Source organism: Oncorhynchus masou, chromosome 15 (genome assembly GCF_036934945.1).
Source record: "Oncorhynchus masou masou isolate Uvic2021 chromosome 15, UVic_Omas_1.1, whole genome shotgun sequence".
Classification (NCBI taxonomy): domain Eukaryota; kingdom Metazoa; phylum Chordata; class Actinopteri; order Salmoniformes; family Salmonidae; genus Oncorhynchus; species Oncorhynchus masou.
Genome location: NC_088226.1, coordinates 7,568,111 through 7,581,766, shown reverse-complemented (window position 1 = coordinate 7,581,766; position 13,656 = coordinate 7,568,111). Strand labels below are relative to the sequence as shown.

Here is a 13,656-nt window from a genome sequence, read left to right as displayed (position 1 = left end):
ACTAACCCGGCCTGCTAACTGCTAGCTTGCCCTGGTCTACTAGCTGCTAGCTTGTTAGCCTGCTAACTGTCTGAATCGCCGTGCCCCCAGCCAGCCCAACCACTCACTGGACCTATATGTTCACTTGGCTACGCATGCCTCTCTCTAATATCAATATACCTTGTCCATTACTGTCCTGGTTAGTGATTACTGTCTTATTTCACTGTAGAGCCTCTAGCCCTGCTCAATATGCTTTAACCAACCATGTTGTTCCACCTCCTACATATGCGATGACATCACCTGGTTTAAACATCTCTAGATACTATATCTCTCTCTTCATTACTCAATGCCTAGGTTTACCTCCAATGTACTCACATCCTACCTTACCTTTGTCTGTACACTATGCCTTGAATCTATGCTATCGTATCCAGAAACCTGCTCCTTTTACTCTCTGTTCTGAACGTGCTAGACGGCCAGTTCGTATAGTCTTTAGCCGTACCCTTATCCTACTTCTCCTCTGTTCCTCTGGTGATGTGAAGGTTAATCCAGGTCCTGCAGTGCCTAGCTCCACTCCCACCCCCCCAGGTGCTCTCATTTGTTGACTTCTGTAAACGTAAAAGCCTTGGTTATATGCATGTTAACATTAGAAGCCTACTCCCTAAGTTTGTTTTACTCACTGCTTTAGCACACTCTGCCAACCCAGATGTCTTAGCTGTGTCTGAATCCTGGCTTAGGAAAACCACCAAAAACCCTGAAATCTCCATTGCTAACTATAACGTTTTCCGCCAAGATAGAACTGCCAAAGGGGGCAGTGTTGCAATCTACTGAAAAGATTGCCTGCAGAGTTCTGTATTACTTTCTAAGTCTGTACCCAAACAATTTGAGCTTCTACTTCTAAAAATTCACCTTTCCAGAAACAAGTCTCTCACTGTTGCCGCTTGCTATAGACATCCCTCTGCCCCCAGCTGTGCCCTCGATACTATATGTGAACTGATTGCCTCCCATCTATCTTCTGAGCTCGTGCTACTAGGTGACCTAAACTGGGACAAGCTTAACACCCCGGCCATCCTACAAACTAAGCTTGATGCCCTCAATCTCACACAAATGATCAATGAACCTACCAGGTACAAACCCAAATAAGTAAACACGGGCACCCTCATAGATGTCATCCTGATTAATTCGCCCTCCAAATACACCTCTGCTGTTTTCAATCAAGATCTCAGCGATCACTGCCTCATTGCCTGCATCCGTAATGGGTCTGCGACCAAACGACCTCCACTCATCACTGTCAAACGCTCCCTGAAACACTTCTGCGGGCAGGCCTCTCTAATCGACCTGGCCGGGGTATCCTGGAATGACATTGACCTCATCCCGTCAGTAGATGATGCCTGGCTATTCTTTAAAAGTGCTTTCCTCGCCATCTTAAATAAGCATGCCCCTCCCAAAAAATGTTGAACTAGGAATAGATATAGTCCTTGGTTCACGCCAGGCCTGTCTGCCCTTAACCAGCACAGCATCGAATAGCCTCCGTGATATACAACTTTTCAGGGAAGTTAGGAACAAATATACACAGGCAGTTAGAAAAGCTAAGGCAAGCTTTTTCAAACAGAAATTTGCATCCTGTAGTACTAACTCAAAAACGTTCTGGGACACTGTAAAGTCCATGGAAAATAAGAGCACCTCCTCCCAGCTGCCCACTGCTCTGAGGCTAGGAAACATTGTCACCACTGATAAATCCACTATAATTGAGAATTTCAATAAGCATTTCTCTACGGCTGGCTATGCTTTCCACATGGCTACCCCTACCCCGGTCAACTGCCCGGCACCCTCCACAGCAACCCGCCAAAGCCCCCACCATTTCTCCTTTACCCAAATTCAGATAGCCGAATCTGGACCCCTACAAATCAGAGCTAGACAATCTGGACCCTCTCTTTCTAAAATTATCTGCCGAAATTGTTGCAAACCCTATTACTAGCCTGTTCAACCTCTCTTTTGTATCGTCTGAGATTCCCAAAGATTGGAAAGCTGCCGCTGGTCATGGGTGCACATCAGCCATGCTCAAGGTTCTAAACAACATCATAACCGCCATCGATAAGAGACATTACTGTGCAGCCGTATTCATCAACCTGGCCAAGGATTTCGACTCTGTCAATCACAACATTCTTATTGGCAGACTCGACAGCCTTGGTTTCTCAAATGATTGCCCCACCTGGTTTACCAACTACTTCTCTGATAGAGTTCAGTGTGTCAAATCGGAGGGCCTGTTGTCTGGACCTCTGACAGTCTCTATGGGTGTGCCACACGGTTCAATTCTCGGGCCGACTCTCTTCTCTGTATATATCAATGATGTTGCTCATGCTGCTGGTGATTCTCTGATCCACCTCTACGCAGACAACACCATTCTGTATACTTCTGGCCCCTCCTTGGACACTGTGTTAACTAACCTCCAGACGAGCTTCAATGCCATACAACTCTCCTTCCGTGGCCTCCAACTGCTCTTAAACGCAAGTAAAACTAAATGCATGCTTTTCAATCGATCGCTGCCCGCACCGGCTCGCCAGTTCAGCATCACTACTCTGGACGGCTCTGACTACAAAACTACAAATACCTGGGTGTCTGGTTAGACTGTAAACTCTCCTTCCAGACTCACATTAAGCATCTCCAATCCAAAATTAAATCTAGAATCGGCTTCCTATATCGCAACAAAGCATCCTTCACTCATGCTGCCAAACATACCCTCGTAAAACTGACCATCCTTCTGATCCTCGACTTCGGTGATGTCATCTATAAAATAGCCTCCAACACTCTACTCAACAAACTGGATGCAGTCTATCACAGTGCCATCCGTTTTGTCACCAAAGCCCCATACACTACCCACCATTGCGACCTGTACGCTCTCGTTGGTTGGCCCTCGCTTCATTCTCGTCGCCAACCCACTGGCTACAGGTTATCTACAAGTCTCTGCTAGGTAAAGCCCCGCCTTATCTCAGCTCATCTCAGGTATATAGGGCAGATTTAGAATATATACAGGTATATAGAATTCTTGCCGCCAACAAAATGTTGAATATTTGGGGAATAAAATCTCTGCAGGTTTTGTTGTGAGGATACAGAATCAATAGACCATTTATTTTGGTATTGCCCTCAGGTGGCCTGTTTCTGGTCTCAGGTTCAGGAATGGCTGAAAATGCATAGCATTGATCTAAAATTGACCATAGAAATAGTACTGTCAGGAGATCTGGAGAGACCGGGTCAGTCAATTACTAATATACTAATACTCTTGGTAAAAGTATGTATCTTGAACTTGCAATCTGTGGATTCTATTTGATTAGATAGATTGAAATTGTACGTTAAACATTACAGCATAGTTGAAAGATATGTGTTGCATAGAAACCCGAAGTGGGTGGCCAGCAGAGATAGATGGGATGGGCTAAGGGTGGCCAGCAGAGATAGATGGGATGGGCTGAGGGAAGCTGAGGGTTGGGATGTGGAACTGGAGACAAGTGGGAGTGGAGTTGCTGTGCAAGAGATAGAATGATGGTCAAAGATATATATATTTTTAAAGTAAAAACATAATAAAAAGTATATTTGAATGACACTGGCGGGGTAGTGTTTTTACAACTAATGCCGGTTTGCCTGAGGTTGATGCCGTGCAGGTGTTTGTACACATGCATATACACATACTCTCATTCAAATAAACGCATACAAGAACACACACATACATGTAATAGTGCCAGACATGCACACAAACATATACAGTTGGCTTTGCTGTTATGATTTTAGTTGTCCTTGATGTCCTTTGTTTAAATGATTAAATAGATATTTTTTTGCATTGTTTGCTGTTTTCATCTGTCTTTTCCTTTTTTCTCTTTAGTTCATTCTCTTGGTTGTTGGGGAATTGGGGAACTGTGGGGGGGATTTTGGAGGGTTCAGGTTCACATTTTTTGGCCTGGTGGGAGATCTGTCAACGTACCCTTGAGCAGGGCATTAACCCTGGCTGCTTCTGTGTGTCGCTCTGAATGGGAGTCTGTTGGATGACTGGTATGATGTAGTTGTTGAGCGGCTTCAATGCAAGTATATTGTATGTTTCGGATATTCAAACAAAACATAAATAAAAAAACGTTTGAATCTCTTATCAAAGAAACCAATAAATACATTTACATAATAAAATAGTATTTCTCAAAAAGGTTTGCATATTGTCCCATACAATAATCTTTACTCTTTGTTCCTAAAAAATGTTGGTTTGGTCGCAACCCCGACTTTGAATACCACTTGCATAAGGGATAGAGATAAGAACTAGCTGTGTTTGGAGCTTTGAGGCACTTGTCCATGCTATTTGTCTGTTTTCATTTGTCATTGTGTGTGTGTGTGTGTCATGTCCTCTTCCGTCCCCAGCCCGCTCAGACCGCTACCACCACGTCCACTCTTATGATGAGGACGACACCAATGATGATGAACCTGTCGAAATCCGTCGTTTCTCCTCCTGCTCCCCTCGCTTCAGCAAGGTCAAACTCTACACTTACTCATCTTTAAACTTACCTTAAAACTTCAATTAAACACAGTCTCAAATAGCCGACATGTCCATTTTAATAGCCGGACAATGCTACACATTTCAGCTAATAAACACCTGTTTCAGATAAACACTGGGTCTAAATGAATTGTTTACAACATGAATTACCATGAATTGTTTACAAGGTTTAATGTTTAATTTGTTACATGAAATAATTAGGTAATGTCTCGAAAAAGTGATGGCAAATCATCAGTTTTTATCACCAGTAAGAAACTGCTAGCCATTGGCTGCTAACAGATGAGAACTGCTAGCCATTGGCTGCTAACAGATAAGAACTGCTAGCTAACTGGCAAGCACAAAAACTGTCAACAACTTCATGAATACAGACCCTCCAGAAATCAGCTGTTCGCTCTAGTGACGAAAGTAAGAACTTCAGAAAAAATGCACATTCAAAGGGGAGAATAAGTATTTTGTCAAGGGTGGGGTTTTTTATACATTTTTATTAGAGGCAAACTAAGACAAAATAAATGTGGCACAGTGTGTAAATGATAGCACATTTGTGCAGGAAATTAAGATATTGATTAAAATACTGGAAGTGAATGCTGGAATTAAACAATGAAGTAAGCAAATGAGCAAACGCTGTGTGCATTTATGGAAAGAGACTCATGACTCAAATAGAAGCATGTGTCTAATAAGCGCCTGTTGTGTTCAGTGATTCAAGCAAATAAACGCCTGGGCTATTAATTGATGTTTACGTAAAACTTATACTTTGGCCTAATTAGTTATTCTGTCTCACCTCCCTTCTCCAACACTCCTTGCTGATCAAGATTGACTTGATGCCCCTCATTGGACAAGTCTTGTTCATGTAAACCTGCCTTCCCTAAAGCCTGTCAGTAAATCTCATAATCCTAAATTCTGATGAGTCTTTCTTTTAAAATGGTTTCAGTAGCACAATTAGCTTTCACAGATTAGTCAAGAAGGGGAGATCTGAGCAGAAAGAGACCTACGTCTGAGCCAAGTGACTTAACGTGACTATCACACATGGTAGACTAAGTCATGAAAGAACCTCTTTGGTAACCTTGGATTTTATTGACACACATGCCTCAGACAAATGTATCTTTCTGCTCAGATCTCCCCTTCTTGACTAATCTGTGAAAGCTAATTGTGCCACTGAACCCATTGTAAACGAAAGAATCATGGGAAAATGTGTCATTTTTCTCTCTGTGGTTGCTGAAAGCTTATGCGTCCTCTCTCTGTTGGGAACTACAGGTGTACAGCAGCATGGAGCACCTGTCCCAGCTGGAGCACAAGCCCCCGACAGTGACCCGGCGAGAGCACAAGGGCCCCAGGGAGGACCGGGCAGCCAAGAGAGAGAGCCTGGGCAGCCTGACCTTGAGAGATAAGAGCTGGAGGACAGGATCACCTGAGATGTGAGTTTGACCACTACTGTACTCTGACTAGTACTAGTGCCCTCTTACCTTGCATAACAAGTAGGAAATGTGACATTGTTGGTCCTCATTATCAAGGCTCTCATTATCATTACTCATTGTTTGTTTTCATAAATACAATACATTTATTCTGTGTTGTGTTGTGTGTAGGAAGCGACTGTCATGCTCTGAGTCATCCTTCACTGAGAGTGACTCCAGTCCTCCATCTGGGGCCCGGCGACGCTTTTCTGCCCTTATGGACACTCACCGCTTCGCCTCCCCACTAGAGGCCGATCCTGAGCTGCCAGTGCCCACCAGGCAGCCCCCAGTCAAGGCCCGGGGCACCTCTCTGGAGGGGGCCATGGGCACCACATCCATGGGCACCACATCCAGCCAGGGGGATTTTAGGAAGGAAAAGGAGGGCAACGGTTTGACTGCTGGAGGTGAGGGCATTTGGCATTGGATAATGGATGAATCCTGGCTTGACATACACTTTGATACCTACATGATATTATTCCTCCATCTTTCTGCTCTGCTCCAGACAAGCTTCTGAGGCTAGCTGATGTACCAATGGGAGTCATCCCCAGCCCCAACAGTACTGTGACTGCTGGGGCAACAGAGCCCCAGGGGTCCCGGGCCACCAACGAACTGGTCCTGAGGAGGGTCCGCCACAGCCAGCTCTCAGCTGAGGGAGAGAAACGCAACTCGCGACCCGTGACCAAGGTCATCAAGTCTGCCTCCACCACAGCCCTGTCTGTCATCATACCTGCAGGTAGCTGGAAGGCAAGGGAGTGTGAGAAGAACAGGGCTGTCTGTTGCTAATGACAATATTAATGTTAAACAGTAAAATGGTTAACTTGGCTTGTTATGGAAAATTGTAAATTTCTTAAAGACTATCTATTGCTTTGACCTTCAATTGACTTATTCAGATGTTTTTTCTCACACTTTATTCCTATGATTCTCTCCCCCCTCCTCAGTGGAGCAGCATGGTATGTCCCCCCTGGCCAGCCCCATGTCTCCTCGATCCATCTCCTCCGACCTGTCATCTCGTGACTCCTCCCCCAGCCGAGACTACTCACCCACGGTCAACGTGCTGCGTTCTCCCATCACCATCCACCGCTCTGGGAAGAAGTACGGTTTCACCCTCCGAGCCATTCGAGTCTACATGGGAGACAGTGATATCTACAGCGTACACCACGTGGTCTGGGTGAGACAGCGATAGAGATGATATGTTCTGTGTTCATTTCTATGGAGAAAGTAGTGTTAAGTAGACATCACTCTATTGAAGAAGTTCTGTATCATAACAAAGCATCAATACAATTGTATTGGAAAAAACAGACTTGTCCAATAGCATGATGACTTGTTTGGTTGATGTTGATCTGTTTCAATCACAGCATGTGGAGGACGGAGGCCCTGCCCAGGAGGCGGGACTCTGCGCTGGTGACCTCATCACTCATGTGAACGGGGAGTCTGTCCATGGGCTGGTGCACACTGAGGTGGTGGAGCTCATTCTGAAGGTGAGAGGAAAGGAAAGAAACAACAGGTGTTTTTTTCTACAGTATAGAATACAGGTGAAGCCTATCATACACTGTGTGCACAATTATTAGGCAAGTGAGTATTCTGATCTTATCATTATTTCTATGCACATTTTCCAACTCCAAACCATATAAACTGGAATGCTTTTTGGATTTAATCATTTTCAGGTGATATGTATTTGTGTGATGAGGGAGGGTGTGGCGAAAGTGAATAACACCTTATGTCAAGGTGTGCATAATTATTAGGCAGCTTCATTACCTCAGGTAAAATGGGCCAAAAAAGAGATTTAACTGACACTGAAAAGTCACAAATTGTGAAACGCCTTTCAGACGGATGCAACACTCTTGAAATAGCTAAACTATTGAGGCGTGAACACCAGACAAACGTTTTGTTGTGAACAGTCAACTGGGGCGCAAAAAACGCATGGAGAAGAAAAGGCACAAATGAACTGCAAAAGACTTGAGAACAATTAAACATCAAGCTACCGGGAACCCATTATCCTCCAGTGACGCCATATTCCATAACTGAGAAGAATTAAACATCAAGCTACCAGGAACCCATTATCCTCCAGTGCCACCATATTCCAGAACTGCTACCTACCTGGAGAGTCCAGAAGTACAAGGTGTCAAGTGCTCAGAGACATGGCCAAGGTCAAGAAGGCTGAAACACCACCACCACTGAATAAGATTCACAAATTGAAGAGTCAAGGTTGGGCAAAGAAATAGCTGAAGACCGATTTTTCTAAGGTTTTATGGACAGATGAAATGAGAGTGACTCTTCATGGACCAGATGGATGGGCCCGTGCCTGGATCAGTAATGGACACGGCACCACCTCGATTCAGGCACCAGCAAGGTGGAGGAGGGGTACTGGTATGGGCTGCTATCATTAAGGATGAGGTAGTTGGACCTTTTCAGGTTGAAGATGGACTGAAACTGGAAGATACATTCTTCAAGCAGTGGTACAGGAAGGAGTCCTCAGCTTTCAAGAAGGCCATGATCTTTATGCAGGACAATGCTCCACCACGTGTATCCAAGCACTCCGCTGCTTGGCTAGCCAGCAAGGGCCTCAAAGATGCCTGAATAATGACCTGGCCCTCTTCCTCAGCTGACTTAAATCCTATTGAGAACTTGGGGGCCCTTCTCAAAGGATTTGCAGTGCAGGAAGACAATTCACCTCTTTGAACAGCATTTGAGAGGCTGTGGTTGCTGCTTCAGCGAAAGTTGATTGTGAACAGATCAAGAAACTGACAGACTCCATGGATGGAAGGCTCATGGCAGTATTGGAAAAGAAGGGTGGCTGTATTGGTCACTGAATATTTTTGAAAGGCCAAACTTGTTATTTAATTGTCATTTTGTGTTACTTGTTTGTTACACTTACTCTAAAATTTAGAATAAAAAGTGAGTTAAGACAAATTATTTTTGTAGTTTAGTTGCCTAATAATTGTGCACACTAATAGTTGCCTAACACTTATATATTCCCCTGAGAAAGACAAACCTCACTATTCCTTTGTTAAACATTCAGGTTTGAGATGCAATAACATTTTGGATTGACTGAGAGCATTGTGTTTGTTCAACAATAAAATGAATCCTGAGGAATACAATTTGCCTAATAATTCTGCAAGCAGTGCATACTGTACGTTTTTTGTTTCCGTTGTTTCTCCAGAGTGGAAACAATGTGACGGTGACCACCACGCCCTTTGAAAACACCTCCATCAAGATTGGTCCTGCCCGCAAGTCCAGCTACAAGTCCAAGATGGCACGGCGCAACAAGAAGACAGGGGCTAAGGAGGGACAAGAAAGGTACAAGTGGGTTTCTCTGCACAGCAGATGCTACACTATGATTTCAGATGAGCGCTCTAGAAAATCAATGTCATTGACTCTGTTCTTCTAACTCTCTCATCCTCCCACCTCTCTCTTTTCACTTCTTCTTCGCAGTAAGAAGCGCAGCTCGTTGTTCAGGAAGATCACTAAGCAGTCGAACCTGCTCCACACCAGCCGCAGCCTGTCCTCTCTGAACCGCTCTCTGTCATCAGGGGACAGCCTCCCAGGCTCCCCCACCCACAACCTCTCTGCCCGCTCCCCCACACAGAGCTACCGCTCCACCCCCGACTCCACCTACCTGGGTCAGTATGAAGGGCAATACTCTACCTACATTACTGTACAGCACTCCTCTTAGCATCTGCACCCTCACATAACAAAATAATACAGTTTGAATTATTGCTATATCTCCTCTTCACTCCTCAGGCAACTCTTCTCAGAGCAGCTCTCCAGTCTCCAGCACCCCTAACTCCCCGGCTGCCTCCCAGCACATGAGACCCAGCTCCCTGCACGGCCTCTCCCCCAAGCTGCACCGCCAGTATCGCTCAGCCCGCTGCAAGTCAGCTGGCAACATCCCCCTGTCTCCCCTGGCCCACACACCCTCCCCCACCACCTCCTCTCCCCCACCCCTGTCTGGCCACACGGTGGGTAGCTCCAACACCACTCAGGCCTTCCCAGCCAAGCTCCACTCCTCTCCCCCTGTGGCCCGTCCCAGGCCCAAAAGCGCAGAGCCCCCCCGCTCACCCTTGCTACAGCGGGTTCAGTCGTCAGAGAAGCTGGGCGCGACTCTCCTGCCCTCCTTTTCATCTTCGTCATCAGCTTCCTCTCCCCTTGCAGGGGGGGTGTCAATGCGTAAGCACAGCCTGGAGGTGTCACATGGGGACTACAGGAGGGAGTCTTTCCACTGCGAGCACAGCCTGCAGAGTCTGCTGGAGATGGAAGGAGAGAACGGGCCCATTCCCCCCTCTCCCTCATCTTCCTCCTCCCCCTCTCCCCCCACGGTTGGAGAGACAGGGTGCCTGAAGCCTGTGAGGAGGCTAGGGAGACAGGAGTCGCCCCTGAGCCGGGACACATTGCAGACAGGGAGGGAGAGAGCTGCCCAGACTACAGCATCTGACCCTCACACTGACAGCACACCTGTTAAAGTAGAGCCCAAGACCAGCGCTGGTGAAACAGCTAAGACATTAACCCCTTGTGAGGCTCTGAATAGAAAAGCTTCCCCAGTACCAGGTGAGGCCCAGCCTAGCCCAGCCTCAACCCTCTCCACTCCAGGGGCCAAGTCCAGCCCAGCAGACAGACCTCTAAGCTCTAGTGCTCCAAGCTCTGAAACAGCCAGTGGAGGCCCTAAACCCACTGAGAGGGCCCCAGTCCAGGCTACATCCCAGAGTCCGCTCTCCCAGGAGCGTAAGCACCAGGCTGTCCAGACAGACACCACCCCAGCAAGCAGAAACCAGGAGAAGAGTGAGGAGAAAGGGAGTGTGGGCCCAGACAAAGTCACTACACAGAGGGCGGGAGCTACAGAGTTGGCCAAGGCAAGTAAAGACACACAGATGGGAGAGAGCACTTTGAAAGGAGGGATGGGTGGCATTGACAAAGCCACTGAGACCAAGGTTAAAGGACCTGCTCCTTCAGCCCCAACCCAAGCGCCAGCCCCAACCCCGGCCACATCCCCTCTTACCATAGGCCCAGTTCCTGCTTCAACAAAATCCAGAGCAGACAAGGTTTCTGTCCCATTGAGCAGCTACCGAGGGGCCAAGGAGGAGAGGAGTCACCTGGAGGTGGTGGAGGAGAACCCTATGTCCCCCTCCTCCACCGCTGCCTCCCCCTGCTCCAGCAAGTCACGCCCCGTCTCCCCTGGTGACAAGCCAAGCTTTGTGACTCAGCTGACCAGTGTGGCCAAAAACGTGCTGGGGCCTATGAAGATGGGATCCCAGGAAGGGCCCAAGGGCGGTGAGGAGAAACGGGGAAGTTCAGCAGGAAAGTCTGAGGCTCCGTCTGGAGGTGGTCGACGGGGGGCTCAGGGGACATCTCAAAGTCCTTCCGGCTCAGCTCAGCCTGAAAAGGCAAACACGAGGAATTCAGGTAAGCACCACTCCTGATCTTTGAGTGAGGGACAAACCTGGGATCTCCCAGAAAATGCCTTTTGGACCGGAATATCATGCCACCATATCAGGCACGGACAGGGCACCCTCAAAAAAGGGACAAAAACATGTACGCCTAAAGAAACACACACCAAATAGCTAGAAAATACAGACCTGTAGATAAAACATGAATATGTGGAGGAATGTGCTTAAATGCTGTTCTCAAATGTGTGTATGTATGTACTGTATGTGTAATGTATATAGTAAAAGTGTGTCTTCTTGCATGTTCCAAATTGTACATGAGAGATGAAAGAGAATATTTAAAGAGATGAGGAAAAACATCTAACAGACCTGATGGTAGTGAACACTGTGAACATCATGTCAACAGCCCCCACATGTTCCCAATGTAAACAGCATGTCAATAGGCAGGCTCCTGTCACAGTCTGTCACCATGAGGTGCATTACCCATGTCCGTCAACTTCGATGCCATCTCTTCAGTCAGTTAAAATACCAAGATAATACAAAGACCTTGTTCTTTTTCTCACACAGTACCTGGAAAAAAGATTGAGAGAAGAATTGTTGCATTGGTGTAACATGTATTGGTGTAACACATTGAGATGTGTTCCTAACTGGACTAAGATGATGACCTGCTTGCTAAATATGGAACTTGGAATTGTATTGTGTAAAGAAGAGCTGAATGAATTTGTTTGAGTGTTTTAAGGGCTGAGTCCTGGTTGGATTTAGGTGGACTATCTGAACTTGCACAGGGACACTATGCAATGGGATTTTTAGGTATTTTCCTGTGTGTCCCCTACAATATACCCATGAACGGATGTTAGGGAGTAAGCCAAGCAATAAGCCAAGCAGAGCAGATATATTGTTCTCCGAATTGTCTGCATTGACTCCACCCACTGGGCACACAATGGTTGAATCAATGTTATTTCCACGCATTTCAATGAAATTACATTGAACTAATATGGAATAGACATTGAATTGACATCTGTGCCCAGTGGGCATTGTGAATTGTGCAATTATTTAGGTTCTGACATGAATACAGTGCTAATGAATTGAACTAAAGAAGTGGAACCCATATGTCTCTGTGTGAATTAAGTGTAGTCAGGTGATGAAATAGATACTATAGAATGGGATTCTTCTTTGAGACTTACTCGTACTCTGGCAACGTATGCTAGAACTCTCTCCCTTTTCAATGTATGCAAAATTAGCATTGTGTAATGTGCGAATAAAAGTGCCAGTTTTAATTGAGGGATAACATGTTGTTTACAGTGATATGTAATGATATGCAAGTTCTATGTAGAATTCCTAGTGAGATCTGAGAGCCCACCGGAGACCTAGGCAGCGCTCTCCTCAGTGACGTAACTTAATATGTTCATGTCCATACCTGTATCAGACTGCCATCTTGTGGCCATCACACGATGGCATTTGAGGTCAAAATGTAATTTACACATAATCAGTTCACAATTTAATGACACAAGATTAGATTTTATCCGAGATATTACCCTCATATCTTCATTATGTTCTATTTTAACCATTGTTCCATTCATATAGCTACTAGAAACGTGTTTGTCTAAATACAATTTGAAAACTTTTGTTGTTTGTATTATGACCGATAAAGAGAGCTGTATGATACAGATACAGTGCTCCTAGGAGAAAACAAACATCTCTTATTTAGATGAATGCTAGTTAAAAGCTTGTGTTTGTGTATGTGGGGGTGTGTGTGGAAATTGCACTTTATTTTGTGTCAAATTTATTTCTCTATTTATTACACTATTTATTGTATTTGATTATTTGTCAATTGCCCTCAAATGGTTTACTTGTGCATCGTTCTTTGAATTGTTATTTATATCTTTAAATTGTAAGTCTACAAATGAGAGAATTTACCAAATCTGTGTGGTTGTCCTATTTTGTGCAGTTATACTTCTGTCATTCCATAAGAGAGTTGCAATACACCATGGCCTCTGTCCATGTTGACTTATTTGTGAGTTTTGACTTTTTTATGACACTTCACTAAGTTCATTGTTGTCCATGTTATTTTATTCCCTGGGCACTGTTATGAAACCAATGCAAAAAAAGCCTAAAGAGTAATAAAATACTTAAAGAGAATCCTTAAATTATAATGTGCCTGTTTGTGTTCTTGTTGTCAGACATAACTTTGACAGACAACTTCTAAATGTATATCAGAGGGGTCTACAGCAGGGCCACGTTCAGCAAAACTTTTCCCAACCTTGCAGATAGACGTTTCATGAATAGAGTAATACATAAATCCTTATTCTATACGTCAGAGAGGCAT

The 13,656-nt window shown here is 45.3% G+C and overlaps 1 protein-coding gene across 1 annotated transcript in view; it reads left to right on the top strand.

The window, feature by feature from the left end:
* LOC135555232 (microtubule-associated serine/threonine-protein kinase 1-like) overlaps nt 1-13,477 on the top strand; it is a 40,370-nt gene extending 26,893 nt beyond the window's left edge. Inside the window, exons 20-28 of the mRNA XM_064987551.1 lie at nt 4,372-4,481; nt 5,756-5,916; nt 6,085-6,356; nt 6,455-6,685; nt 6,891-7,120; nt 7,308-7,430; nt 9,113-9,249; nt 9,385-9,572; nt 9,694-13,477. Coding sequence (XP_064843623.1) covers nt 4,372-4,481; nt 5,756-5,916; nt 6,085-6,356; nt 6,455-6,685; nt 6,891-7,120; nt 7,308-7,430; nt 9,113-9,249; nt 9,385-9,572; nt 9,694-11,366 — 3,125 coding nt within the window. The 3' untranslated portion in view covers nt 11,367-13,477. The remainder of the gene's footprint in view (nt 1-4,371; nt 4,482-5,755; nt 5,917-6,084; nt 6,357-6,454; nt 6,686-6,890; nt 7,121-7,307; nt 7,431-9,112; nt 9,250-9,384; nt 9,573-9,693) is intronic.
* The last annotated feature ends 179 nt before the right edge of the window (nt 13,478-13,656 follow it).